This window comes from Simochromis diagramma, unplaced genomic scaffold, assembly GCF_900408965.1.
Source record: "Simochromis diagramma unplaced genomic scaffold, fSimDia1.1 OVJJ01000361.1, whole genome shotgun sequence".
NCBI classification, from domain to species: Eukaryota; Metazoa; Chordata; class Actinopteri; order Cichliformes; family Cichlidae; genus Simochromis; species Simochromis diagramma.
The window spans coordinates 17,945,556-17,971,655 of NW_024386860.1; the positions used below are offsets into that span (position 1 = coordinate 17,945,556).

General features: G+C 45.6%; 5 protein-coding genes across 8 annotated transcripts in view; 1 reads left to right on the top strand and 4 right to left on the bottom strand.

Moving 5' to 3' along the window:
• Nucleotides 1-5,850, bottom strand: LOC120733141. The gene is made up of 6 exons (XM_040031202.1): nucleotides 5,030-5,850; nucleotides 4,739-4,929; nucleotides 3,361-3,463; nucleotides 3,181-3,237; nucleotides 2,855-2,977; nucleotides 1-2,254 (listed from the first exon to the last, which is right to left on the bottom strand). The coding sequence occupies exons 1-6, from the start codon at nucleotides 5,825-5,827 to the stop codon at nucleotides 1,952-1,954; spliced, it is 1,575 nt and encodes a 524-aa protein (XP_039887136.1). The 5' UTR covers nucleotides 5,828-5,850; the 3' UTR covers nucleotides 1-1,951.
• The window catches only part of LOC120733150 (macrophage mannose receptor 1-like), a 26,449-nt gene continuing 6,117 nt past the window's right edge, over nucleotides 5,769-26,100 (top strand). Inside the window, exon 1 of the mRNA XM_040031221.1 lies at nucleotides 5,769-5,854. The gene's annotated coding sequence lies outside the window, so the exon portion shown is untranslated. The remainder of the gene's footprint in view (nucleotides 5,855-26,100) is intronic.
• Nucleotides 6,994-14,322, bottom strand: LOC120733140 (transcription intermediary factor 1-beta-like). 4 transcript variants are annotated; one of them, XM_040031201.1, is made up of 9 exons: nucleotides 14,198-14,322; nucleotides 11,878-11,940; nucleotides 11,292-11,427; nucleotides 10,413-10,539; nucleotides 10,206-10,322; nucleotides 9,169-9,283; nucleotides 8,585-8,731; nucleotides 7,863-7,974; nucleotides 6,994-7,656 (listed from the first exon to the last, which is right to left on the bottom strand). In XM_040031201.1, exons 2-9 carry the CDS (start codon nucleotides 11,917-11,919, stop codon nucleotides 7,019-7,021), a joined length of 1,434 nt encoding a protein of 477 aa, XP_039887135.1. In that variant the 5' UTR covers nucleotides 11,920-11,940; nucleotides 14,198-14,322; the 3' UTR covers nucleotides 6,994-7,018. The 4 variants fall into 4 exon arrangements, with proteins under 4 accessions (XP_039887135.1, XP_039887133.1, XP_039887134.1 ...); XM_040031199.1 differs by lacking the exon at nucleotides 14,198-14,322 and adding an exon at nucleotides 13,806-14,082; XM_040031200.1 differs by lacking the exon at nucleotides 14,198-14,322 and adding an exon at nucleotides 12,946-13,277.
• LOC120733169 lies at nucleotides 16,660-19,129 on the bottom strand. Its single transcript, XM_040031252.1, has 3 exons — nucleotides 18,715-19,129; nucleotides 18,544-18,644; nucleotides 16,660-18,211 (listed from the first exon to the last, which is right to left on the bottom strand). The coding sequence occupies exons 1-3, from the start codon at nucleotides 18,785-18,787 to the stop codon at nucleotides 18,074-18,076; spliced, it is 312 nt and encodes a 103-aa protein (XP_039887186.1). The 5' UTR covers nucleotides 18,788-19,129; the 3' UTR covers nucleotides 16,660-18,073.
• On the bottom strand, nucleotides 19,157-21,481 carry LOC120733165 (L-selectin-like). Its single transcript, XM_040031248.1, has 2 exons — nucleotides 20,588-21,481; nucleotides 19,157-19,670 (listed from the first exon to the last, which is right to left on the bottom strand). Exons 1-2 carry the CDS (start codon nucleotides 20,664-20,666, stop codon nucleotides 19,255-19,257), a joined length of 495 nt encoding a protein of 164 aa, XP_039887182.1. The 5' UTR covers nucleotides 20,667-21,481; the 3' UTR covers nucleotides 19,157-19,254.

Sequence of the window (26,100 nt, forward strand, 5' to 3'; positions counted from 1 at the left end):
TCACGTGAAAAAAATATTTAATGGTATTTTTTAAAACACAGCCCAACATTTTCTTTGATAAAATGTACAGCAGAAGAAGAATCCACGTTTAGATTTGAATTCTTGTTCTGATTCCCGTTTTTCTTTTTCAGTAGATTTTTATTTTTTCGATGAGTCATCAAAGTAAAATTATTTCAAATTCCTAAAAAAAGGGAACATAAACATAGACTTTCACAATAAAGTTTGAACACAGGTATGTGCACGACATCGAACTACGCACACAAAGAAACGAGTCAGCGTTCCCCAACCAACACCAGGGGAAACATGAACCGGCTCATTGGTTCCACAGACTGAAGCATGTGACTGGGATCCGTTTGGACACGACAGCTTTGACACATAATTATTAAAGAAAGAGAAGACAGCGACATGAAGTGATTAGAAAACAAATCGCGTCATAAAGCTGGAATGAAGGAATAAACAACAGCTGAGACCTCAGCAGGATGTGGGTCAAATACTGAAGACAAAGATCAAATACAGAGTCGCCTGTTACAATAAATCACAGGTCGACTGAATGCTCACAGTAAATACACGAGACTCATCTCAGATACAAAGCCAGTCAGTTATGGAAAAGAACGTTTATTTTAATGTTATATTTTTATATATGTTAAACAAAGTAAATTCTCTGCGTATTTCATCGTAAGAGAAAAAACAACGTTCGTGTAAAACATGAAATATCAAACGAGAAAACTCGGACTAACCTGTAAACATGTCACGCTACTCGCTGCAGGCGTGCGCGCCTCAGCTTTCAGGGGAAATACCAAAAATAAGAACACGTTATGGCTGATCAGCTGCCAAAGAGATGAAATCTGACAGGACAGTAGTAAAGGTAACAATACTGCCACCGAGGACTCGCTGTAATTACAAAAGTAACAGCTTCCTGCCTGAATGAACGTGTCACGCTCACTTTACATAAGGCGGTAAAATCGAGCCCGGCACAAAGTCTCAGACGAAATCACCCGTTTAATGTTTATAAGGTCAGAGCGCTCACAGCACGGACACTGGGCCTCAGACAGAGCGATGCCGCCGTCATTTCATCCCTTTTTGAAGAAAAATGTGAAATACTGGAAAATTATTGCCTCTAAGATGTGACCACTCCCGGAAAAATGAACTTTTTCATACCAAAAATATTGTTTAAAGTTCAGACCAAAATCATCGATTACGACTCGCAGATGCAGCGAACTGAGTGCAGAAATACAGAAGCGCTGGCGAGGACGCGTCCCGCCCACCGCAGAGGAAACCTTTAGCGGTTTTTCACGCTGTCAGTGAGAGACGACAGGGTTAATACTCCTGTGGGGTTACACGCGGCGGCCACTCAGAAACTGACTTCATCATCAGCGGCTGGGTTTCCAGGCTTCTGTGGGCGGCTTTAAATTAAGGCACATGGTGTTTCTGAAAAATGCTTTTTAAAGTTACTCGTGCTGCAACTGTCTACAGCTGCCTGCTGTGAGCTCAGATGCTTCCTGTACATCAGAGTGCAGCACCCCTGGAGGAGCTCCAGCACATCTGGAGGAGCTCCCCCTGCACATCTGGAGGAGCTCCAGCACCGAGCGCACAGAGCCGAGCTTCCACCGATCAAATCTGCATCAGGACAGGTTTTTATTTTCTTTGAGCCGCTGAAACTCTGATTTTGGTTTTTAAAAGCAGCGAGGAAACAAACCGATGAAGGCGGAGCAGACGAGCGTGTTTCCGGTCACACGCACGGTTAGTCGCGTCGTTTCCATCGCGCTACGTTCAGTCTCGCTGGGCTTTTCACACAAACTTATGACATCTGAAGACGGCCGCTTGCTACAGGAAACTGCGACGGGCAGTTTCTCCTTCATTTTATGTGTAAAGGTCATATACGAACTATTGCTGAGGTCACTCGTACATTCATGGGTTAAAAGAAAAAAGCAGCTGTGCAGAGATTTCTTGGTCATTTAAAACCTCCTCGGTCATCGTCTCTCTTTCTCCTCTTTGGACCAGGACTTCCCTTTAGATCCAGAAAGTCTCTCAGTCTCTTCCTGAAGTCCTCGAGTTTGGATTCCGGTATTAACCCTTCTTCTTTTTCCAACTTTAACCTCTCGTCTTCTCGGCCACGCTGCGATCTGCTTGCGTGTCCAGCGGCAGTTTGCGGGTTTGAGCTCGGTGCGGTGAGGAGTGAAGGATGGAGCTCCGAACTCAGAGTTTCCACCAACTTCATCCGGAAACTTTCCCGCAGTTTCTGCAACTCGTCGTCCTGAAAACAGCAGAGAGAAGGCAGAGTGACGGCTCGTCCTGCTGCTCAGTTATCTCAGCGAGTCTGCGCTGAAGCCGAGCGTCGGCAGCTCGGCGTCACTGAAAGAAGCCAAAGCTCGCGCGTCAGCTGCACGGCAAACATGGCTGCAGGCAGTGAAATCAGCCCTAAATTCTGATTATTTATTTTCAAATTATACGTCCAACATCTTCAGACGTGAAACACCTGTGAGGACGAGAAAGGAAGCCGGCGCATCGACGCCACACTCACATACAGCAGTGCTCGATGAGGTCGAGAATAATTAGCCGACACTAGCGGACAGGTATCACATGTTCAGGTGACCATTTTATGCAGTTTTTGCAAAGCTTTATGTGGAAGGAAACCGTGACAGAGGACAAGCTGATGGCATAAGATGTAAGTACAACTCCTCCGGTTTCATATGCAAAAAGAATTATTGCGCTAGCTTACGTGGTTGCAGTGCTACCGGGATTTAAAAATAGTTACGCAAAACGGAGCGTTGTCTGCTCTGACCGGTTTTAAAGGGTTAAAGAGAGAAAAACAGTTCATCGGCTCTGTGTTTGACTCCACCTGCTCCGTGCGTACCTGAGAGGCGTCTTTAAACAGAGTCCACATGTCAGAGACGAGCTCTGTGGCCGTTTGATACGGAGGAGGCCGGCGGAGGGTCAGGCGGTCCGATATCGACTTCAGCCGAGACAAACCGCCAAACTGAAGAGAAGAAAACAGAAAGTCTTCATCGCTGTGACCCAATCAGGCTGCAGGAGCGCCACCTGCTGGTTCAACGACAGCTACAGGAGACCCTTTATTTTGCGTTTCCCAGGTTTATTTTCATTCATGCACCTTTTATGAAGTGTATAAACTTGTTAGCTGCTAACAGCTTCTACTCTGACTGGAGCTTTGTTCAGACTGACCTGAGAGCACCGGCTGCAGACTTCAACCTTCAGATGCAGAACGAGACTCTCGCACCTCTGAAAAACAAAAACAGACATAACACACAAAACTTTAGAAGAAAATCTACCACAAACCGATGGAGACAAGAGTCACTTTGTGAAGTGAGGTTCATGAGTAAGCGTTTGTGAGCAGACGCTGACCCTGAGGCTCTGCAGACTGAGGCTGGTGTGCTGAAGTCTCTCGGTGCTGTAGGGGTCCGACGGGTCTGACAGGTTCTGACATAATGAACAGGCCCACTCTGACCTGCAGGACAAGGTCAAACAGCAGAGGTCACTTCACTGTGTGATGTTACTGACACTCATAGTATGCACTTCCTGCAGAGGTCTTGATGCTCAATCACCAGGTAAGGAAGACCCAAAGAGCTGATTCTGTTCATCTGCACGTTTCCAGAGAAACGTTTCGTCATCATCAGGTGACGTCTTCAGTCTCAGCTGACTGCAGGTCTCAATCTTATAAACAGGACATTTGCATAATGACTGAAACCAGCCCACTGAGGGAACAATGGGCTGGGAGGGCAGTTCCTTCAGCATTAAGACTTGTCATGACAGCAATTTGCAGTAGGGCTGTTCGATATAACCATATATATCCAACGTTTCATTTTACGCTGTTGTTTGTTTCGTGGTGTCGCAAAATAAACTGTCTATATTAATATTTTTTCATGGTTTTGATGTCACTGTAGGGGCTATATTCATTTCTTAAAGTTCTCTTTCTCTTATATTTAATATAATCACACTACAGACGGACAAGCGCCTGTTTTTATGCGTTGTCGTTAGCAACAACGACGGTAAAACCACCGCGTATCCGCTTGTTTTATGTTCCACAAAAAACCTTTCACAATAAAGCTCAAGATCCTGTTGAGACTTTTCAAAATAAACTGAATCACGTGAAAGATGCAGATTATTTACGGATGAGAAGCAAAAAACAGCCGCCAGGTGCTAAAAAAATAAACCTCAGACTCAAACGTTAGAACAGGCTTTTCCCCGCAGCACACTGTGTAATAAATACTCACAAAGAAAACGGCGGCCTTTACAACTTTTGTCTAAAAATGTATCGTTTCATGCATCGGTTAAAACACTCGACTCCAGCTGGAAACATTTCACACAAGTCGAGCTGCCCGAGATTCACAGAATTTACATAAATGTTAAAATTTTGTGATTTATATGGTTATCGGGACGATAGACGTCTTAATTATGCTGAAGGAACTGACCTCCCAGCCCGTTGTTCCCTCAGTGAGCTGGTTTCAGTCATTATGCAAATGTCCTGTTTATAAGATTGAAACCTGCAGTCAGCTGAGACTGAAAACGTCCAGATGAACAGAATCAATGTTAAGAGACTTCCTGCAGAGGTTTCATAATAAAAGTAAATCAGGAAAGAGTTGAGTTTTATTCATAATAACTTAAAATGAAAATAAACAAAACTTTTTGAATAAGCTTTAGATTGAAAATCAGTCCAATGGTCACACATCAGTGGACTTCAGTCATCTTAAAGAAGCAAAAGGATAAAAATTATTTTTCTTACCAAAAGTCGAGTCCAACTGGGGGGACGTGGCAGTCTCTGTGGTATCCTCGACCGCAGGCAGAGCAGATGATCGAAGTGCCGGGCGATGCACAAACCGAGCAGGCAAGAATCTCCAGGGTTATCGGAGAGTCTGGGGACGATTCCGGCTTCATGAAATCCTCTTTGTCAGCCGGCCCGTCTTCGGCATCGGACTGCAACGGAGCACAACGACGACAGTCTCTTAAAGCTGAGCGGTTCATTTTATAATCCAACTTTCTCAAGTTTGCCTGGGTTACAGATCGTGCATCCTACCTGACAGTCGTCGCTCATTTCCTCCAGGTAAATCTCATCTTCAGTCTCTCCAGGTAACAGACGAAAACTGGGAAGGGACCGTCCAAATCTTGGCAGGGACACAGGCAGTCTCAACACGGACACTTTGGGCTGCCACCGACTCAGACTGAAGTCCTCCTGTCCAATCACGGCGCTCAGCTCTTCGATGTCCTTGTCAGGAGTTACCAGTGTTGGTACGTCGTCTTTTGGCTCGAGGGCGTTCGGTTTTGCTTCGTCAGAGACACAAGTGGCGTGCTCGGTTTCTTTCGTTTCCTGGACCTCCTCAGTATCTTGTATAGTGCTATCACAGCGAGAGTCAACCACCAAGCCCTCCACGGGAACCTGCTGAGTCTGTTCCTGAGGGGAGGGGGGATGAAGTGTGCTGTCGAGTTCCTGAAGCGAGGACAAAGGGCTGCTGGGTAAAGCCGGGCTCATATCCTCCATAGTTCGCTGCTCTGACGGTAACGTGCCGCTCGGTCCGTCGCAGCTAGAGTTTCCCGCAGAAGTCTCTGGACTCACTTCTGTGATGGTGCTTTCCTCGAGGCCGCTTCGTTTCTGCGCCGAGGCCGGATGGAAAGCGCGATGATCGGGCAGCCTGATGAGAGCAGTCTCGTTGAGCAGCACCTGATACATACTCTGAGTGTTGGTCAGCATGACGATGGTGGGCTGGTTCCAGTGAGGACCAGCGGTTTGGTTCAGAACCTGCAGTGGTTGGACGGGTTTAAGTGAGGATAGAAACTGACCCGCCGACAGGGGGAACGTGGAGCCGGCAGGCAGCATGCTGAGAACAACTGAGGAACGGGAGGCGTCAGTTTGGGGGAGGAACAAATAGCTGGGAGATGAACAACTGGTGGTGGAGGAGGGAGAAACTGATGAAGGACGACAAGGTTGGAGTGATAGAGGGAGCGAAGATCTGTGACGTACTGAGACTGCTGACTGGAAAAAGCGAGTGAGACGTGTGGAGCAGCGAGCTGCGCGTCGCTGTGGAGCAGGTGGTGCTGGGCGGGGTGGCAGAGGAGGAGTATACGAAAGCTACAGAGGACGAAGTAGACGAGGAATTCCAAAGAGATGAAGGAATGCTGACGGGAACAGGCGAGGCAGCGTTACTGCTGGTCAGAACAGCAAAGGTGGATGTGGGTGGGCTGGTGGAGGAGGAGTTTATGGTTGTCGAGGAGGTGGTGGTGGCATCAGAGTTGACTGGAACAAGTAGGTTAGGATTACTGAAGTTACTTGTTTGGGGGAGGAGGCACCAGGAGGACACGGGATGGGCGGAGTTTAATGTGGAGGAGGTGGCTGGAGAACCAGCCAACACCATACTTGAATGTGTAACAAGAGGTTTGAACTGATTCGGAGAGGCGCTCAGCGAGTTAGAAATCTGAGCAGGTGGGCAGGTGGAGGAGACGGTTGGAGGAGAAACAGACGAGGGGCAGGCGGAGGAGGACAGACGAAGATTAGACTGATCGTAGGGCAAGAGCCACGCCGAAGGGCGACACGTGGAACTATCTGGAACAACCAGGTTGGTGACACGGCTGTCGAGAGTCTGGGAAAACAGACGCGGTGGTGGCTGCTGGACAGGTGGAGGTGGGAAGAGGGGTGGATAAGGAGGAGGGGGGAAACGCAGACAACTGATTGGTTAAATGTGGTGACGAGAAGCTACTGATGGTAACAGGTGTGTCGGGGGAGGTGTTGGCTTGAGTGATGGAGCCGGTGAACACTGGATTGGTGGAGGTGGAAGGAGTATAAGAGGAGGAGGGGGTTGTGGAGGATGGAGGAATAGTGGGCTGACTGGGACACAAGTGCTGACAGACTGGACGGGTGGAGATGGAAGGAGTGATGGAGGAGGGAAACATGGCGGTCGTGGAGGACAGAGGAACGCTGGACTGAGCAGACACAGACGTTGATGGTGGAGGGAGAACACTGGTGGTAGCTGGTGGGTTACAGTTCATAGCTTTGCCAGTTTGAGGGGTGCTGTCAGTGGGCAAATGGAAAGGTGGAGGTGTGAGCAGGAGGGGTAATGGAAGTGGAGGAGCTGGATAAGAAGCGTGCACAAAGGAGAGGCACGGCTGGTTGGAGCGCCTGGGGCATTACAGGATGGGGGAGGGGCCTGTTGGAGGTTGCAGGAGAGGTGGCGGTTGGAGGGAGAGCATGACTCAACTGACCCGATGGGGACCTCGAGGGCGGAGATTGAGGATTGACCGAATCCCGAGTGCCATCCTGGTTGTGAGTGAGGAGATTATAAAGGGTTAGGTTGGGCGAAAATTTCCAAAAGGCCGAAGATGAACTTGACTGTGAGGATGGAGAAGGTGTAGCAGCACAGTCATCAGGAACAGGTGTAGCACTGGAACCGGCCGTCTCAGTTTGGGGGCCGGGGGATGCCAGACAGGTGGAGGGAGACTTGAAAGAAGTGGAGTCTGTTCCATGTTTGGGGGCAGATGAGGATGTAAACGACAGATGAAGCGAATGAGAAGCAGAGGCGCTGTCCATCACGGTGCTGGAGATGGGGTTGCAGGTGGAGGTGGGAGGAGGGGCAGCAGGAGTCGCCGGACTTCCTGTGTTTTTATCCAAGGTTGGTGGCACAGCGAAAGGGATCCAGGAAACATGAAGGTTACCTGGAAACCGAAACAATGGAGGAAGAGGAGATGGAGGAGGAGGGTGCAGCAATTATTTTCTCTCGATTAAACTACATCCAAACTCAAACAGCATCGACATGAACTCTGAGCTCGTAAAATGATTCGGTTTGGTTTCCACACGTACGGCCGAGCGTCCGCTGCAAAGCTGAAGACAACATAACAAACAGATACACGAGCGGACTTACAAAGCTCAGAGAGGGTTTCCTCGTAACCCAACTTGGTAATGAGCTTCACTTCAGGCATTTTCAGAGGGGGGTCCGAGTCCTGATCTAGAAGCTCCTTCATTTGGGTTTTAATCTGGAAGAGAAAACAAAGCAAGGATGAAATGGTTGGTTCACCGTCTACGCTCTACATCACCAGATTAACGTTTTCTGCACAACTTCTGTTTGTTTGCAACAGTGTTGCGTTTTGTTTTCAAAGTTTTTTATAAACAATGATTATCTGATATGATTGGGGGACGCTCATAGGGATCCCTGTGCATGACTTAAGAGTCACATGATGTGCGAAACGTCCCTTTTTAGGGGTTTTAATCTCTGTTGAGCCAGATAAGGGAGGAAAGCCTGGCTTTGATGGACTTTAGTCTAACTCTGTGGGGACGTACCAGTGAGGACTGGCTCCTCCCACAGTTTCGCATCTACAGCAGACATTAGTGAAGATAGGCGACATCCATGAACATGGAAACAACTCCAGTCTCTTTGCTTCTAACTGTTGTTGTTAGATTTCTGTCATGACTGTTCGTGTATGATTTACATGTTTAAACGTCTCTATCGCTCTGTAAAGACTTCAATATTCAATATCTGACAATATACAGAGTCACACAGCATTTTGAGAGTCAGTGCGCCTCGCATGTTTTCATATTATGGTATGATGAGTACAGCTGCAGTGTGTCTGCCACATCTCTGTGTACCTGTGCGGTGTGTGAGAGCAGGGTCGGCAGGTCGGTGAGATTTTGGGCCTTTTCGAGCGTTTCCTTCATGGACATTTGGCTCTGCTGCAGCTGCTTCATCTTCACCATCCTCCCCTGAATCTGCTCACATTCCAGCTCATACACCTTCTACACACACACACACACACACACACACACTTTAATCATTTTTAGGCGCTCCATTTTTTTGTATTTTACCAGAAACGTTGGCGTGCGAGGCTGAGTGAGCACAGACGTTTGATACTGAGTGCAGCAGCAGATAAGACTCAAGGCTACGCTGAGGAGTGAAACTCACTGCAACAAATTCAGAGCACAGACTGAAAGACTTCTAAGAAACATCAGCAAGAAGAAAAATCTGTTCATAAATTCGGTTCCTATTTTGAGAAAAGATTTGCGTCACTTTCTAACAAATGAGAAACGTGCACTTGAAGCTGAGGCAGCGGATCAACTCTGGCTGCAGAAAACAAAGACTTTTAGATAGAGACGGGGACACTGCAGAGAGAAACAGGAAATGACATCAGCCTGCTAGATAGTCAACAATATTTAAAACAGCTGATGGATGTTACCTTTATGTCTTTGAGGAGTGACACCATTTTTGCTTTCAGAAGTTTAGCAAACGCGACGAATCCCGCCTGCAGCTCGGTCCTCAGACGAGACTCTGTTTGCTCGATGCTCTGCAGCCTGAAACACAGCAGAAGCACGAGGGGGGGTTATTTTCCAGAAAGTCCTCAGACGGGACAGCGAGCACCTGAGGAAGGTTCAAGTTATTAATACTAAGTAGGAATGAGGTGGCGAGCTTTACCGCGTGGAGACTCAGAACAGTGAAATTCAGTGAATGTAACACAAATTCTCTGAATGTTTCCAAACATGAAGATAACGAGTAAAAGTCTGTGTGAGGATTCACAGCAGCGCGGAGGCTGACAGTGGGAGCGTTTCACGTTAACGAGCAATAACGACTTCAAACCCGACGCAGTATGGTGATGGGAGATCAGGAGGAGGCCCTGCAGCCTGTGGCGAGTGATACTTTGATCCTTTCCTGCTCAGTGTTTGAGACGTCACAGGTCAGGATGTTTATCAAGCCACGCTGCAGACTTTCCAAGGGCAACCACACATTATTCCCATCCACGCTCTTCTGCTTATCGTTGTCAGGGTCACGGGGGGGACGGAGCCTACCCCGCAGAGTACACCCTGGACAGGTCGCCGGTCTGTCGCAGGGCCAACACGTAGAGACTGACAACCATTCACACTCACACACAGTATTCCCGTTTAAGAGTATTTCCAGTGCCACTGTGTAAATTGAAATGTTGTTTTTTTGGCCTCTGTGGCAGATTTCAGGCCCACAAATGATTCGACCAACACAGAATTTAACTGAACGTACAGAGACGGTGTTTTTGTGTTGGCCGGTCTGCACACGGTTAAAGACACCCGCTCTGCTGCTCCTCTGTACATTTACTCATAATCTGCTAAACGAAACACATTTAAGAAGATTAAAAACACTCGAGCTGCTGATATACATTTCTGTTTGGTTCTGTGGAGTAAGGATTTATTCTGCTGGTGAGCCATCGTCTTTTCAGGAAGTAAACAGTGAAATCATCAGCCGTACCTGGTCTCCATGTCCTGCAGACTCCGCCTCACCGTGTCCTCCTGCCTCGTCGTGGAATGAACGTACACGTCCAGCTGCTTCTTCAGGCTGACCACCGCCTCACTGACAAAGCGGTACCTGGAAACAAAAGCAGCTCACGGCTCAGTGTGCCGGCTCACGTCTGCACTACAACCCCTTTAACTCGAGAACGCGTCCGACCCGGCTCACCTGTGGTTCATGTGAGTCGTCAGCTGACAGTCTCTGCAGGTGAGCTGCTTACAGGTGAAGCAGATGAGTTGGAGTGGCTCAGATGGGTGGAGTCTGCAGAACTTGGTGGGAGAAGACAAGATGTTTCCTGAAGAGACACACACACACACAGATTATCACTTAGTTTGCTCACTAACAGTGATCTCGATGATTACTATAATATAACAGGTTGTAACAGATGAGGTAAAATCAGGTTCCCACTGAAACCGTCTCTGGACCGAGCGCTCAGACCTGAAACAAAGTATGAAAATAAAGTAAAATATGTAACAATGTAGTACAAACACTGAGTGTACTGTGTTTGATATTATCTGCGGGACTTTCCCTTCGTTTCCACGTGTTGGGCTCGGAGCTCAGTGGACGTTTGGCAGGTGAGGGAGACGCTGGAGTCCTGACACGCTAATGGTGTAAACACAGAAGCTGGAAAGTACCAGTGTTTCTGAGCTGAACACTGCAGAGACAGGCTGGGCTTAGCAGACCACTCCCCATTAAAGCGAGTCGTCGTTTCTACAGCTCGACCCGTCGGGTCAAAGAGACTAAACTCTGTCCGGCTGTTGGAGGATTCAGTTCTTCAACAATAAATAAAAACAGTGGACTGAAGCGCCTCTGGCTGCTCCTGCTCTTGGAACCATCACATCCTGTTTCATTTGTATCAAACTCCAATTCATGAACCAAATACTTCACAAGTTGTGGCTTACACACACTTGGATGTGCTTCTACACTTTTACAACATAAAAGATCTTTTTGAAGCTCGTCACTAAGTCAAAGGTCAACAGCGACGGTCAGCTGACAGCAGTTTCTCTCCAACAGAATCTGGATCTGGGTGTGGGTGGGGTTTTTTACCTTCTGGCGGGTGATGGAGGAGCCTGTGTGATCTGGTCACCGTGACTCTGCGATGCGCCGACACACAGATGCCGCACAGAGCTTCATTACAGTCGAGACACCAACATGCGGCGGAGGCTGCGTCGCAGTTGCTGCACTGAGGAGATGAGAAGGCAGAGACGTTCACAGGTGAGACCGAACTCCAGCTGGAGGTCTTTTCTTTTATCAGTCTATTTAAATGCCATAAAAATCACACAAATTCACGTTTCCTGCACGTACGGACCACGGGAGATCCTGAAAGTGTGTCACAAGACACAGAACGGTCTTCATAGGGCTCGTGGTGTCTTCACCAGCCTCACAGTGTTCTACGTGCATGCAAACACACTCACACACATTTTCCACATGCTTGACTTTTGTTGCCATGATGCCAGGTATCTCAATGAGACTTTTTACCTGGATAAATAAAGGACTAATAATAATAAAATGCTGCTGCAGGATCATATGTGAATATTCTTTGGTTAAAAAGCTCAAAGCAGGAGATCCTGGTGCAGATACAGATAAATAAAATAAGGTTTGTTGGAGGTTCCCACGCCACCGTCTGAGTTACCTGCTGACTCAGGTTGTCTCCTGATGCTCCTGTCGCTTCCATGTTGCTCAGCAAAGTTGCTTCCTGAAAGACAGAAGCTGATGAAGTCCGGCAGCTATGATGAGAACATTTGTGGCGTTGGTGATGTGCCAATCTAATATGTGAATCAGTAATCAGTCTGATCCTGACACAAAAAGCTAGATCTGACATTGGTGACATGGTTCCCCTTTACTTTATCAGGCGACAGCAGCAGCTAGCGGGAGCGCTAACATAGCACGGAGGAAGTGAGCTAACAGAGGAAGTGATCCAAAGAAGCAGGTTCAACAAACTCTAAAATCAGAAACTCTTTGTTTTTGGTTCCAGAAAGGCTGATCACAGATTATGTGCAGGAGTAAAGAAAGTCATCATCAGTGGAGCTCTGATCCCAGGATTCCCCACAGCAAAGAGTAAATAAGGAGCGGAGCCTCCATGTTAGTCTTTGGACACATTAGTGCGCACCGTGATGTTCATCTTAATCAGGACGGGCTCACGTTAATGAGCTCGGGTCACTCTGTCATCATCATAAACATCTGCAACAGTTTATCAGCGTTTCAGTTTCTTAATAAAGTTTCATGTTGCCGACGGACGCCACAGGCTGTTTTTATAACACACCGTCTTTACTGTTTATAACTTTAACTCATTTCAGCCTTCAGTGACAGACGGCAGCTTTCTCACAGACACGTGTCTGTAACTGAAAAAAATACAATATGAATTTAAAGTTTTGTCTGTAAAGACAAACAAGCTGTAGGAAATTTCAAATCAATGTCTACATGTTGGTAATTTTATTTGAAATAGTTCAGCACAGTTTTGGAAGGATGGTCTCATTAAATACAAACAGCTTACAGATCGTGGACAGAATAACAGTACGATCAGCTGTGATCAGATCCTGATCAGATATCATGCAACTGGATCCAGGTTGGAGTCTCCTGCCGTGTAGTCGGACCTACTGAGACTGATTTATGGGATTTATATTAATTTAAGAGACTGAATCTTTCAAAATGTTGAATTTATGAACAAATCGATACAAAATGTGAACACAGTGAAACTCACTTTAATCTCATTTCAGCCTCATCTTCACTCAGTGACTCAGGTCCAAAGGGGGCACAGATATACGTATATATACCCTCACTGTGTTTACAGCCCCTTGCTGCACTTTAAGAAAATCTTCCAAGTGAACAGACTAAGCTCAGACAGTCTGTTACCATGGCAACTGACTCAGAGTTCAAGTTCACTCTCTTTAACAGTAAACCTGAGTTTCGCTCATCTGAGAGCTGCTATTAACGGTATTTGTAGTTTGAACGCTGATCATGAGTCTGCGCTCATGTTTGTGCGATGGTGCCGTTTTGTTGGTCACACAGCCCTCCAGAGCTGAGTCCACATACTACAGTAACCACGCTGTCACAGAAACAACCGCAACTCAGCGCGTCTCCTCTGAGCCACATCTGACACTGGGCTTCGTGGGTTTGTCACCCTCAAGTCCACCCTCACGGGAAAAACCGTTAGAGCCACACATCAAACACACGCAGGCGTGTCTGTGGAGGATCTCGGTCATCCAGGTCATGGAAGTTTCACCTCTCATCAGTCCTTCAGTTACAGGGTTTAGCGTGTCTCCACTAGTCACGTCACGGAGCGCGTGCCTGAGGGCCAAGGTGAGGCGAACATCATGTAAACACAGAGGAGCGTCCCAAACACCGCCATGACGTCATCGTCATCAATGGAGTTTTTGCTTCCCACGGTCGCCAAGTGCTGGCTCGGGGCGTGGTCTGACGAGTGGCGCCGCGATTTGGCGCTGTGTAAATAAACCTGCGCTGAGCTAGACCCGGACCCGAAACGCCGCTAAGGGGGCCGAGAGCCCCGTGTCAGAGACCAGCTCCGACACCGGAGGTTCAGCCGAGATGTGATGGACTCACCGTCACCGTCCGCTCCATCCACAGACACGCACGCAGTCGACATTCACGGTAACACGAGTCCTCCCGGTTTAGCCTGGAGCCGCTAAGACAACCACAACGACGGAACCAACAAGAACCGTTACGAACACAACACAGATATAACTTCCGCCCCGCTTCTTCTTCTGGTCCGCGCAGGTGACGTCCCGACTGTGAGCGTATTACCGCCACCTGCTGGTCGTCACCGGAAACCTGTGGTATTTACAGACCTGCTGCAGGTTTGGGAAACAGCGGAGCGTCAGAAACACGTTTATACACTCATCGACCACTTTGTTAGGTACGCCTCGCTGCGAGTCCCTCACTAACATAAGGAAACACATTAGACATAAAAACACGTCATAAACATCAACCGTCACCTCTGTCCCGTTGTGTTGTTGTTGTTATATTCATGGTGCTGGAAACCTTCCTCGGAGACGTGGGTCCACCACATCCCGGAGGTGCGCTGCTGGACTGAGATCAGGTGACTGTGGACCTTTCAACAGGTCAGTTTGCCCTCGTCTACCTGTCTGAATACACTGAGCTGCTGCCACGTGATTGGCTGGTTACATAATCAGGGCTCAACAGGTGTACCTAACAAAGTGTCCAGTGAGTGAATATATTGGATTTTAAATATATTTTATTTTGTTAATATATATATTTACCTATTTAAATGTATTATTATTTAAATACATTTGAGATGTTAACATGTTTTGAAAGTAATTTTATGTATTACTCTAAGATAATTAGCAAATTAGTAAAATAGAGTTTATTACTGGGAAATCGAGGTGGATAATAAAGAAAAGAAGGGGCGTGTCCTGTCTGTTTTCACTTTATCACTTCGCACCAAATGCAAAGATGCTAAAAACACAATTTTTTTAAAAAAGATATCCTGATGTTACAACAAAACCGTGTCGGGCTGTGTCCTCAGTCTGCTGCTACTGATTTGTTTCTATAACAAGTAGAGCTTTTCTGCTCTTTCCAGAATTATAATAATTACAGCTTCACTCAAATATGACTGAGGTGGTGAAGCAGCCATGCAAACACACAAAACTCTGCTTCAGATTCAAATGAAGACACAAACCTGAGGCCTGATGCAGCAGACGCGTTCAAGGTTTGATGCTGTGAGAAAAGCTTTATTACACTCACAGACTAGAAGTGCAGAAGAAGGTCAGAGAGGATGAATGCACGAGCACAGCTTACAGGGTATCACCTCAGTCTGCTTTCATGGTTTCACACTTCATTCACTCACCATGTGGTGGTTGATGGAGGTCAGTCTGAGGACTCTTTGCTTCTCAAATGAATTTGAATAAGGCAGATTTTTGCATAAAGAAAAGACTCCTGATATCTTTAACCAAATAAACCTTAATGAGCACTTACCTTTCCTGATACTACATCTGGACTTACATAAATTACGATGACCTTCTGATAGAGGAGCAGATGTTTATTATCTGGACGGTTTTAACTGTTTCCAGTTCAGCAGACTGGATGCTTCTCTTCATGTCAGCCGTTTTCTACATTTTGTGGCTCTATGAAGACAAGCTCACTAGAAAGAGAAGTGAGATGAAACATTCACTGATTCAGTCATTTAGCATCTTCTTGTAGCCATGGAAACGATTGTTATTGTAGGACTCACTGGGTTCATCAGTTGCACAAAGCACAGAAACATGTGTCTCTCTTCCATAATGCAGCTGCTATCAGGCTCGGTACACAAACCTGAGCAACAGCATGAAGGTCGCCGCTCTGCTGGCATCAAACGCCTCTGATGAGGTCACCGTGCATGGAAATGGTTTGAACAGCAGCGGGTGTGGTCAGATGGCAGCAGTACCCAGCACAGACAGTGGAGGTCGTGCTGGTCTGAAGCGAATCGTACCGATGGCGCAAACGTCAGGTAAATATGTGTGTTTTTGTCCTGTGTACTGTTTGTTTGTATACGTGTCTTTCTTGCTGCTGTTACACCCAAATTTCCCCTTGTGGGACAATTAAAGGATTGTTCTATTCTATTCTATTCTATTCTTTTCTATTCTATTCTATTCTTTTCTAAATGGTTCAAACGGCCCTTCATCACTCCGTCTGTGAGAGCGAGCACTGTGATGGTTTAGTCTGCACACTAGGACGGGATCAATGATTTATTCCTTGATTTTTTTATTTTAGGTTACAAGCTGTAAAGATTCAGTGTTTGTCTGGATTTAAAATAATGTTACAGTCAAACAAAATGTTAGAGCTATGGACAGAGTGCAGAACATGAATAATCAGTCTGTCTATGAGAGGTAACAGAGAACACGATAAACTATGTACTCGTGTTAAACTCGCGTTGATGATTGGGAGTCACTGGTCTTCATTCACTGACACCAAACACCAGTTCTGTATGGACCGCTAACCCTCACTGGTCTCACTGGTCTCACTGGTCTCATTGCTCTCCCGACTCTGTGATTAAACTCCAGGTCTGCTCTGCTCCCGTCTCTTCCAACAAAGGAACCTCTGGATTTATTTCTGGGAATAAACTGTTCAAATACTGTGCGATCATCATCTGTTTTTAGGTTTGGGTATACTTTAAATACGACAAAGCTGTGTTTCTGTGCTTTTTCTATGAACGTTTGGACTCATGGTTGCTGCTTATTATCAACTAACTGTATTTTTTTTATCTCTTTCAGAAAAATCAAACCCATTAAAGCTGTAATTCTCATGCTATCAGCTTAATGCATGATTAAAAAAGATATTTAGCAACAGTAACAGATTTTCCTTTTTTGGTTATCCGAGGGTTCGAGTAAAGAGGTGATCGTATACAAGTCCTCACTGTGTTTCTGCATGTAGCCGGTGTCCACACAAGAAAAGACCAGCATTTTATTGCCAATTCATATACAGCTCCTCTTTAAGTTAAATAAATTCATCATTTATTGAAGCGGGGACAGGTTTCTGTTCAGCAGTCAGACCGACAGAGAGTCAGAGCTGCGTCACATTTCTTTGTAAATCAAATTTTATAGTAAGTTATAGAAAAACATTACCATAGATTGCCTACATATAAACATTTAATAACTGCTGATATTGGTTTAGTTTGCTTCCCTCTGATCTCTCTTAGCTAACTTAGTTACTTCCTACCAACAGATCACCAACATACGCATTAAACCACATTCAAATATTACCTTTAATTAAAGGTTTGTGTTGGGTCTGTGTTTCCACAGGCCTCGCTAGTTTAGAGACTTATTCCTCATGAAGAACGAAAAACAAAACAAAACATCTTCTTTAACTCACTAACGAGGGAAGCTTGGTCAGAACCAGGAGGTGGAGCAATGCTCCTCACCTGTCTCTAGCCCAAATCCTTCAAAGAGCAGCTTCCTCGCAGCTGTTTATTCCCATGATAGTTACAGTTTACACAATACAACACAACACCTCCCACCATAAAACCCCCCAATGGTTCTAAAAGGCAAGGCACTGTGTGTATGTGTCTATGTGTGTGATGGGGGTGTGTTTGTGTGACCTCCTGCTCACCAAAAGGGTCATAAAAGCAGGACGCTTACAACACAAGAAGCAGATCTGTCAGACAGGATGTATCTGCAATAAAACCTCCCCCAGCACAGAGAGGCTGAGGTGGTCAGGATCAAAGGAATGTCTTGATCCTGCTGCTTAAACTAAGACTTTACAAATTTAAGAAACACAATGACAACATTCAACAATTTGACTTAACAGTTTGATTTTAAATTTGACTGATTTATTTTAAGAGGCTGTGCACCACAGGCTTTTAAGGTGTGTCTGACAATCTGAGCTCTGATTTAACTGAAGAATCAAAATCATGAAATGTATTCAAATTAGTTTTATTGGTGCCTGTTTGCCATCATAACCCGTAAGTTGTGAAAAAGTAGAGGTGTGTAAAGTTGCTCTTTTATTTAGTTCATAAGATGAACATTACAAATTTCATGCATTGAGAAAAACAGCTGAAGAAGAAAAATCATAGTTATTAAAAAGAAAATCATTTGTTTCCTGACACCACAGCAGGACCCTCAAAGCAGAGCGTCACCCTGCTCAGGAGAGTCGTGATTAGAGGTCCAGCAACACTAATCTACAGAGTAATTACTTTTCAAACATTACACATACATATACTCGATTACTAACCCTAATATACACAATAATTTAGGAGCTAGCTACTGATATTTGTCAGTCAGATAACTTCTAAAGATTAAAAGACGTAATCGATTTATCATTAAAACATCAGCCAGTAATAATGAATACACAGATGATGTCACTTCCTGGTGTGCAGACTAAACCGACCCACAGTCTTCCTTCTCACAGTAAGCGGCTGTCTCCTCCTCTCTGTGGAAAACCTTCCCATCAGGCTGCGTCCTCCACCTCAGCCTCACCTCCTCAGTGACTCCTTGCTCCGCCAGCTTCTCCCTCACCTGAAACACAGTTTTCACACATTATGACAGTGTGTAAAGTCAACAAGTGTTTGAAACCTGATGAAGACACAGTGACTGATTTACAACCAGCACAATCACCGAGGAGTCTGAAAATACCAGGATAACTGAACTTTCATTCTTAAATTCTTGAATTCATGACAACACTGTTGTCATTGACTATTTTCTTTCTTGCTGACTGAGGACATGCAGACAAGAGGAAAATGCCACCAAATGATCCTCTGGTTTTTTATTTTAAAGATGCAAGAGGCTGCAGTTTGGTGGGGCTCTGCTGCAGCTCTGCTGCAGGAACAGGGTGTCGTGTGTCCTCTGACCTGCTGCAGGATGGACTCATGCACTGCGGGGTCGTTCAGGTCTGCAGAGCCCGCTCTCAGCTGAACCTTCACGCTGCGCTGCAACACTGGAGTTTGGACATCTGCAGAGGAACAACAAGCCGATCAGACCTGGAGGATCAGGATCTGCAGTAACAGTGAGCACAGACTCACCCTGGTAGCAGAGGAAGGGGTGGGTATTATCGCATGGCTGGAAAAGCAACGATGATGATGATTGGTCCACCATCACACAGTCCCCATCTCCTGATTGCAAAGTCAGAGGCAGGAGCTGGACGTCGCTGCCATCGGACCACTCCCAGCTGTTGCTCAAACCAATCCAGGCAAGTGAGAAAGAGGAAATCGGCCATCTATTTCCATTCACTGAATAACTATCATACGTGTGTGACGCCAGCAGAGTCACGATCTCCGTGTTGTTCACCACACTGTTGACGGTGCTCAGGTCTGTGTACCTGTCCCTGCAGTAGGACCGAGCGCCATGAAAGCTCCTCGAGTCCTGCACCAGGATGTAACGGTCAGCATCACCTGGAAGAGAAACGAGCAGACAGAGTCAGAGCACAGGCTGGAAATGTTCACCAACAACATTCGCCTTTTTTAAACTACAAGCTGATATTTTTAAGAAATGCTGATCATGATATCTTTTCTTCGACTAAATATGTTTTAGTTGTACATAATAATATAAATATATAAATATATCTATCTATCTGAGAGACTATTGTTCCTTCGTCGTGGTGCTTTTAGGTGCCGATGCCACTCACCGCTGTAACAGATGAAGTGCTTCTCTTCTGAACACTCTCTGGTCGACCAGAATCCCAATGTAGATACCGTCACACACTTCCCCACACCAGGCTCGCCTCTGCCCCAGTTTGTGAAGGTTGATTTACCTGTTCCAGTATAAGACCACTTCCAGACCCTGAAGAGTCCGATCCAGAATTTTTGACTCCCCACCAGCCGTTGGGCCGCCATAGTTTCGTCTTTGCTGGTGAAGCTGGCGAGATCGGTGTACTTCTCTCTGCAGTAAAGCTGAGCTTCGGTCCAGGTCTTTGACTGAGTGACGAAGTGGAACTGTCTGTTGCACTGACCAGACTGAAACTGGCAAACGACCACATAACCTGAGAGACAACACAAGAGACAGCCCTGACTGCAAAAACACACGCCACCCAAAACGTCACCGATTATTCTGTGCCAGGAAAACTTCCGTTTATCGCTTTGACTCAACAAGCTACAAACTCTGCTCGTCTCCGCTGATAACTGTGAATCGTTTTGATTTATTAACATCTGAAAAACCAAAGTGGTCCACAGGCGATCAACCACACAAAGTTTGATATTTTTGGCAAGTAATTATTTTATGTCTGTTCAGGTATTCCACTCTTCTGCAGAAGTCGTGAAAATAAAATTTCTCCAGATCAAAGTAAAATTAGCTCCAGTATACCTTCCTGGTTATACTGGAGGGAGTTTTTTCTTCCCACTGTCACCAAAGCGCTTGCTCACAGGGATCATCTGATTGTTGGGGTTTCTCTGTGTTACTGTAGAGTCTTTAACCAACTGTTGCTGTGATGTGGTGCTGTATAAATAAAACTGAACTGAACATTAGCTGCAGTTCCAGCAACAAACACCCAGCAACAGATTAAACCTCAAAACATTTATGCGATTTCTGCATCACTAACTGAATCTATATAAATTCCAGTGGCAATACAACACCAGCTGTTTGTGATGGCGTAACGTCACAGCTTCATTCAGTCATGTTGGTGAGATACACTGAAATCAGGCTGTAAATAAAAGAATCAGTAAAACGTGGCACTTTACACAGAAACGCCACACATAACCTGCTCCAGACCAAGCTATGTGTTTATCATCAGTTGCTATGGTGATCTAGCAGGTGAAAAGATGAAAACAAGAAACTGACTTTAAGCTTGATAATCACACTCTCACCTCGTAGCACACAGTTTCAGTTTATTGAGGTTTGAGGCCGACAGGTCGCCACATTTTCTTGTAACTAAATGTGTGAGAGTGAGACATGTTTGCTGACCTGAGAGCAGCAGGAGGAGCGCTTCACCACACTTCATGACGGACAGCTCGGAGACTGTAAGCACTTCTTCTGCAACCATTTCATCATGGACACAAAAACATCATCAGCACAGAGGGACACTTCTTTATTGTTACTGAGTTATCTCTCACTGTAAACTGTCAGCGTGTTCCTTTGTGGGAGTCTGAAGACATTATTTTCATGTGTTTAGCATCACATTCCTGTGATACAGGAAGGAGGATAATCACAGGCCTTAAATCAACCCTGGCATTACTCCTGTTTGTTCTCCAAATTGGGACGATTAATGATAGATGGGACCTTCCAGTCTACAGTTCCACAGTGACACTGACCTATCCCACCGGCTGACAGCACCAGCTCTGTCATGAACTTGAAACAGTGTTAAATTCCTGTTAAATCACTCAAACCAGACTTGAAGACCCAATGCACCAATGTGGCCCAATGAAGCCAATGTACAGATATTACAGACTGAATGATTCTTCCATCAACATGAATTATTACTCATCGCTTCACATGAATATGAGACAAAAGAGAATCTCAGAACATACCTGCAGTGAGGAGATGGAGTCAGCGTGTTTGTCCACGAGACACCCAGACTGTCCCTCTAAATATACATCTGTCCCTCCCTCCTCTTCCTCCTCTCTCAGAAAGTCATCAATAACTATGTAAAAACCCGGCACGTGTTCTTAGACATATAGAAGTGTTCATTAAAGTCTATTTGGTTAAAAGATTTATGGAGTCGTTTCTGAATGCAAAAACAGGCATATAAATCTGAAGTTGACTTATTCACACTCATTTCAGATGCAAACGACTCGCCGACCAGAACAGGCTGTGAATGAGGTCAAAGGTGTGAAGCTGTTAAATCAAAGAGATGGAAGACGTTGGGTCAGTTGATTTATTTTACTTCTCTCTTCAGTTTTACTCCATTAAAATGAAGTTGTATTAAAAACTTTTGAATGTTAGCATCATTTGTCAGTACAGACGGAAATCTTGGCATCGTCATTTGAATCTAAAGCAGAAGCATTTCGCGTGTTTGCATGGATACAGCACAGTCTCTCTGCCTCACCACTTTGTGGTTATTTGAGTAAAGCTGTAATTATATTATAACTCTGATAAAAGAGTGTTCAGATTCAACTCTTCATCTAAAATGATCTGTGCTGACCGACTGAAGACACGTTTTACATCTAACTTCTAATTGTACTGATTTGGCAGTTTTTATATTACAAATATTTAATATTAAGAATTTATTTTTTTCCTACTTCTTGATTGTCTCTGTAGTAATCATCACTTTGGCATCTTTTGTTTCAGTCAGGTTTCAGAGCTCATCACAGCACAGAAACAGCTTCAGTGAAGGTTACAAATGATCTTCTTATGGCCTCTGACAGTGGACTCATCTCTGTGCTTGTCCTGCTAGACCTCAGTGCAGCGTTCGATACTGTCGACCATAATATCCTATTAGAGCGATTAGAACATGCTGTAGGTATTACAGGTACTGTGCTGCAGTGGTTTGTATCATATCTTGTTTGTTTTTTTGTTTTTTGTTTACACATTTCAACTGTAATACATTCCAGTACATTATCGATCACCATCGTCATCTTATCCACCACATTGAACTTCAAGATTTGTCCACATACAAGGCCATTCCTCCTCCTCCTGTGTTTCGCCTGGTTATAAATGTGAATTCATAACCCTCCAGTTCAAAGTCTGTTCCTTTTTCCATATTGATCCAAGTTTCTGATAAGGCAATGACACTAAATGGATGTGAAAACTGGTTAAGATACTCTTTGATATGATTAAAATTAGCATAGAGACTTCTACAGTTAAAGTGGATAATTGATCATTTATTCTCAGTTTGAATCCTCTGATTGTAGTCTTCATTTGTATAGTAACAGCAGCTGTTATTGATAGATGAGAAGAAGTTGTTGTCTGGATCTATTTCATGTTCCTGTGTATTGTGATCCATAAAGTTAAATGTTTTCAGTTCCAATTGATCATATTCTGCAACTGTCTGACTGATGCAGCTGTTTCTTCCAGATGTGTCTGAGTTCTTCCTTCCAGTGTGTGTCATAAGTGAGTGTGTGGTTGTCTGTTACCTTGTTTGTCATCCAGATCGTGTTGCTCACTGATATTTTTCGAGATCTGCCATGTTTTTTTGTTTTTTTTGCCTGTCCCGGATCTTTAGCCATCAGAATTGTGTCTGAAGGCCAAGAAAGATGCCAAGTGGATCATCATGGCCTTGCCATATTGGTCCATTTGACTGACCTTTATTATAATTATGTATTTATTTTATTTTCAGTTGCTACAAACGGGACATGACTGGGGGATAGGACAGGGAGAAAGAATGAAAGAAAGAGAGGGAGAGAAAGAAAACCAAAGGGGAGAAGAGACGGTGAGAAGGGGGGAAGAAAGAAAAAACAAAAAACACCTGGGTCACCTGTATGGAGATAAAAAACCAGAAGAGAAAACAAACAACAAAGAGCGACATAATAAAAAAAAACGGCACCATCACAATAAAGTAGCTAACAGTAGATATCAGTAGATACTTTTTTAATTTCACCTGTTGAGAAAGAAAAAAGAAAACAAGCAGAAGAGAACAAGAGTAATAGAATAAACAGCATCACAATGATATATGGGAATATGACAGTAAATACTAAATATTAAACATTATTGTGCAGCACATAAGATCAACAGCACACAGTGTGCTTTGAGGTAGGAGCCAAAAAGGGTGTAGTTTGTGGGTGTGATCACCCGTGTCTACACCTGTGAGCATGGACGCGCTTGTTTTTAAAAGGTTCCTTCATGTAATGATCTGCTAGAGGGTGTGGGGGGGGGGGGGCACAGCCCCGTCCTCCAGGGCATGAAGCAGGTATGGAGGAGATCAAAACTCCAGACATCCAGAGGCCCCCAGAACACAAGAGACCAAGGAAGACCAACAGAGGGGCAGCCGCGCCACTGTCCCAGAAAGAGCTGAGGAGAGTCCCAGATGAGGGCTCACTCAGCAGCCGCGGAGCAGAAGCCAGGGGGGGTTGCAGTGACGCGCCCGTGAGCTCCGCCAGCAGCCAGCTGTGCCAGAGTGACCGAGCCCCAGGCCGAGAGGCCGGGGGCACCCCACCCCCGAAGTGGCCCGAGCGAGCCCCAGGCTCCAGGCCCCGATAAGCGGCCGCCAAGGAGTGAGCCGGTGTGTACCTGGACGCCCGTCCCCGGACACAAAGAACCACCAACGCACCGACACCTGAGGGAGTCCGCCACCGGCAGGGGAAGTGGTGGTAGGGGGAGATAGGCCTCCATACCTTGGAGGGCCTGAGATGTCCCCAGAGAGGTGGCGTCTGATACCCAACCTGACATATAGACACAGACATACAGGCACACACAGACACAAACATCCATTCCCACCCTCATGCTCTCATATGCACTTACTCCACACTCAACCAACGTGGAGACAGACATAAAGAGACGCTGTACACACGATCACACTCCCCAAGCGTATTCTACGAACCGGGTCTAGGTGCCCTTACCCCTGGAGGGGGGAACTGCACCCAGACCCAGGTGGTGTTACCCTTTTCCCTGCGGTGGGGAGAGGCAGACCGCCCCGACTCCACAGCAGCAGGGAGGCCCCACTCTCCAGACCCCAGTCGGACGGCCAACTCCTCCTCCGCCATGTTTTTAATGGTCAGAACTTTGGCTTCCTCTGGTGATCCGTTTAGTTTAATGAATATTTTACAGTTTGTCGTCCAAGTGCTTTGAAATTTTCCCAGCTTCTTAAGGTGTTGTGCTTTTGTGGCTATTTCAGCATTGTGTTTGGTTAGATGTTCATTGATAAAGACATTAGATCCTTTTAATTTTCTTCCTTGTTTCAGCAGCGTGTTCTTGTGCTTTCAATTTACAAATCTTAACATAATAGCCAGTTTGTTGCCCTTCCTCCTGGGAAGAGGGTGGCATGGTTCAAGGAAGTCCTAAAAACTCCCTGAAAAGCCTTCAGCTAATCCAAAATGCTGCAGCAAGAGTCCTGACAGGGACTAGAAACAGAGAGCAGATTTCTCCTGTTTTGGCTTCCTGTTAAATCCAGAATTCAAAATCCTGCTCCTCACATACAAGGTCTTAAATAATCAGGCCCCATCTGATCTTAATGACCTTGTAGTACCATATCACCCTATTAGAGCACTTCGCTCTCGCTCTGCAGGCCTACTTGTTGTTCCTAGAGTATTTAAAAGTAGAATGGGAGGCAGAGCCTTCAGTTTTCAGGCCCCTCTTCTGTGGAACCAGCTTCCAGTTTGGATTCAGGAGACAGACACTATCTCTACTTTTAAGATTAGGCTTCAAACTTTCCTTTTTGCTAAAGCATATAGTTAGGGCTGGACCAGGTGACCCTGAATCCTCCCTTAGTTATGCTGCAATAGACGTAGGCTGCCGGGGGATTCCCATGATGCACTGGGTGTTTCTTCTTCACTCACTATGTGTTAACAGACCTCTCTGCACTGAATCATATCTGTTATTAATCTCTGTCTCTCTTCCACAGCATGTCTTTTATCCTGTCTTCCTTCTCTCACCCCAACCAATCACAGCAGATGGCCCCGCCCCTCCCTGAGCCTGGTTCTGCTGGAGGTTTCTTCCTGTTAAAAGGGAGTTTTTCCTTCCCACTGTCGCCGAAGTGCTGCTCATAGGGGGTCATATGATTGTTGGGTTTTCTCTGTATCTATGAAGCGCCTTGAGGAGACTTTTGTTGTGATTTGGCGCTATATAAATAAAATTGAATTGAATTGAACTGAATTGAAAAATCCTGCTCCTCACATTAAATAGAATTAAACAAAATAGCCTTTTATTGTCGCTGAACATGTACAACGAAATTGTGGGTGCTCGACAACAACTGTGCAGAAATAAACAATTTGGAAGAACAGGTTGCAACGTGCTTTGAAGTAGTGCAAACTGAGTCTGTGTGTGAGCGTCCTGAGTGATGAGGGTTACCCAGACCATGGCTCTGATTTGTGGGTGGGTGGTCAGGGTGGGGTGTGGGGGGAGGTGTGTGGGACCTGATTGAGCTGGGGTGCTGACCAGAGGGCAGCGGGTCAAAGAATTGGTGGGCAGGATGTGAGGGGTCACCTGTGATCAGTTTCTGGAAATATTCATTTGATTTATTAGGCTGTAGATTAGTAAGCATGTCCTGAAAGTCCTTCATAGCTATCTTTATTATACTGACTCTGCGTCTGACACTAACCATAACACAGGGTTTGGGACAGTTAGGTTCAGGGTCATCAGTGATGATGACCTCACAGGGTTAAAAAGCCCATCTCAACAGAGAAAGTTGATAACCGCTGTCTTTATTATCTCTTTAAGACTTTGTTGAGGCAGCTGACTCAAAGAAAGTCTGGCTGTGTTGAACTTTGTAGTATACAGTCTACAGACAAGATTAAATACTTATACGGCTTCCTTATTCTGCCTCCAAATTACTTGCCAAGTGGAAAAAATCCTGTATTTTAACTCAGCAAGTGAGCAACATCATG

What these genes read in the sequence shown, in the direction of transcription:
- LOC120733141 (XM_040031202.1), bottom strand. Translation starts at nt 5,827, where the DNA reads ATGCTGCCTGCCGGCTCCACGTTCCCCCTGTCGGCGGGTCAGTTTCTA. An exon ending in AAATGAGCGACGACTGTCAG is followed by an intron (nt 4,930 to 5,029) that starts GTAGGATGCACG and finishes GCTCCGTTGCAG; the next exon opens with TCCGATGCCGAAGACGGGCC. An exon ending in TCTGCAGCCGGTGCTCTCAG is followed by an intron (nt 2,978 to 3,180) that starts GTCAGTCTGAAC and finishes TCTTCTCTTCAG; the next exon opens with TTTGGCGGTTTGTCTCGGCT.
- LOC120733165 (XM_040031248.1), bottom strand. Translation starts at nt 20,666, where the DNA reads ATGGTTGCAGAAGAAGTGCTTACAGTCTCCGAGCTGTCCGTCATGAAG. An exon ending in GCTCCTCCTGCTGCTCTCAG is followed by an intron (nt 19,671 to 20,587) that starts GTCAGCAAACAT and finishes GTTGTCTCTCAG; the next exon opens with GTTATGTGGTCGTTTGCCAG.
- LOC120733169 (XM_040031252.1), bottom strand. Translation starts at nt 18,787, where the DNA reads ATGGTGGACCAATCATCATCATCGTTGCTTTTCCAGCCATGCGATAAT. An exon ending in CCCCTTCCTCTGCTACCAGG is followed by an intron (nt 18,645 to 18,714) that starts GTGAGTCTGTGC and finishes GTTCCTCTGCAG; the next exon opens with ATGTCCAAACTCCAGTGTTG. An exon ending in ATGAGTCCATCCTGCAGCAG is followed by an intron (nt 18,212 to 18,543) that starts GTCAGAGGACAC and finishes ACTGTGTTTCAG; the next exon opens with GTGAGGGAGAAGCTGGCGGA.
- LOC120733140 (XM_040031198.1), bottom strand. Translation starts at nt 12,075, where the DNA reads ATGTCACCAATGTCAGATCTAGCTTTTTGTGTCAGGATCAGACTGATT. An exon ending in ACGACTCACATGAACCACAG is followed by an intron (nt 10,323 to 10,412) that starts GTGAGCCGGGTC and finishes TTTTGTTTCCAG; the next exon opens with GTACCGCTTTGTCAGTGAGG. An exon ending in GGAAACCCTCTCTGAGCTTT is followed by an intron (nt 7,657 to 7,862) that starts GTAAGTCCGCTC and finishes TTCGGTTTCCAG; the next exon opens with GTAACCTTCATGTTTCCTGG.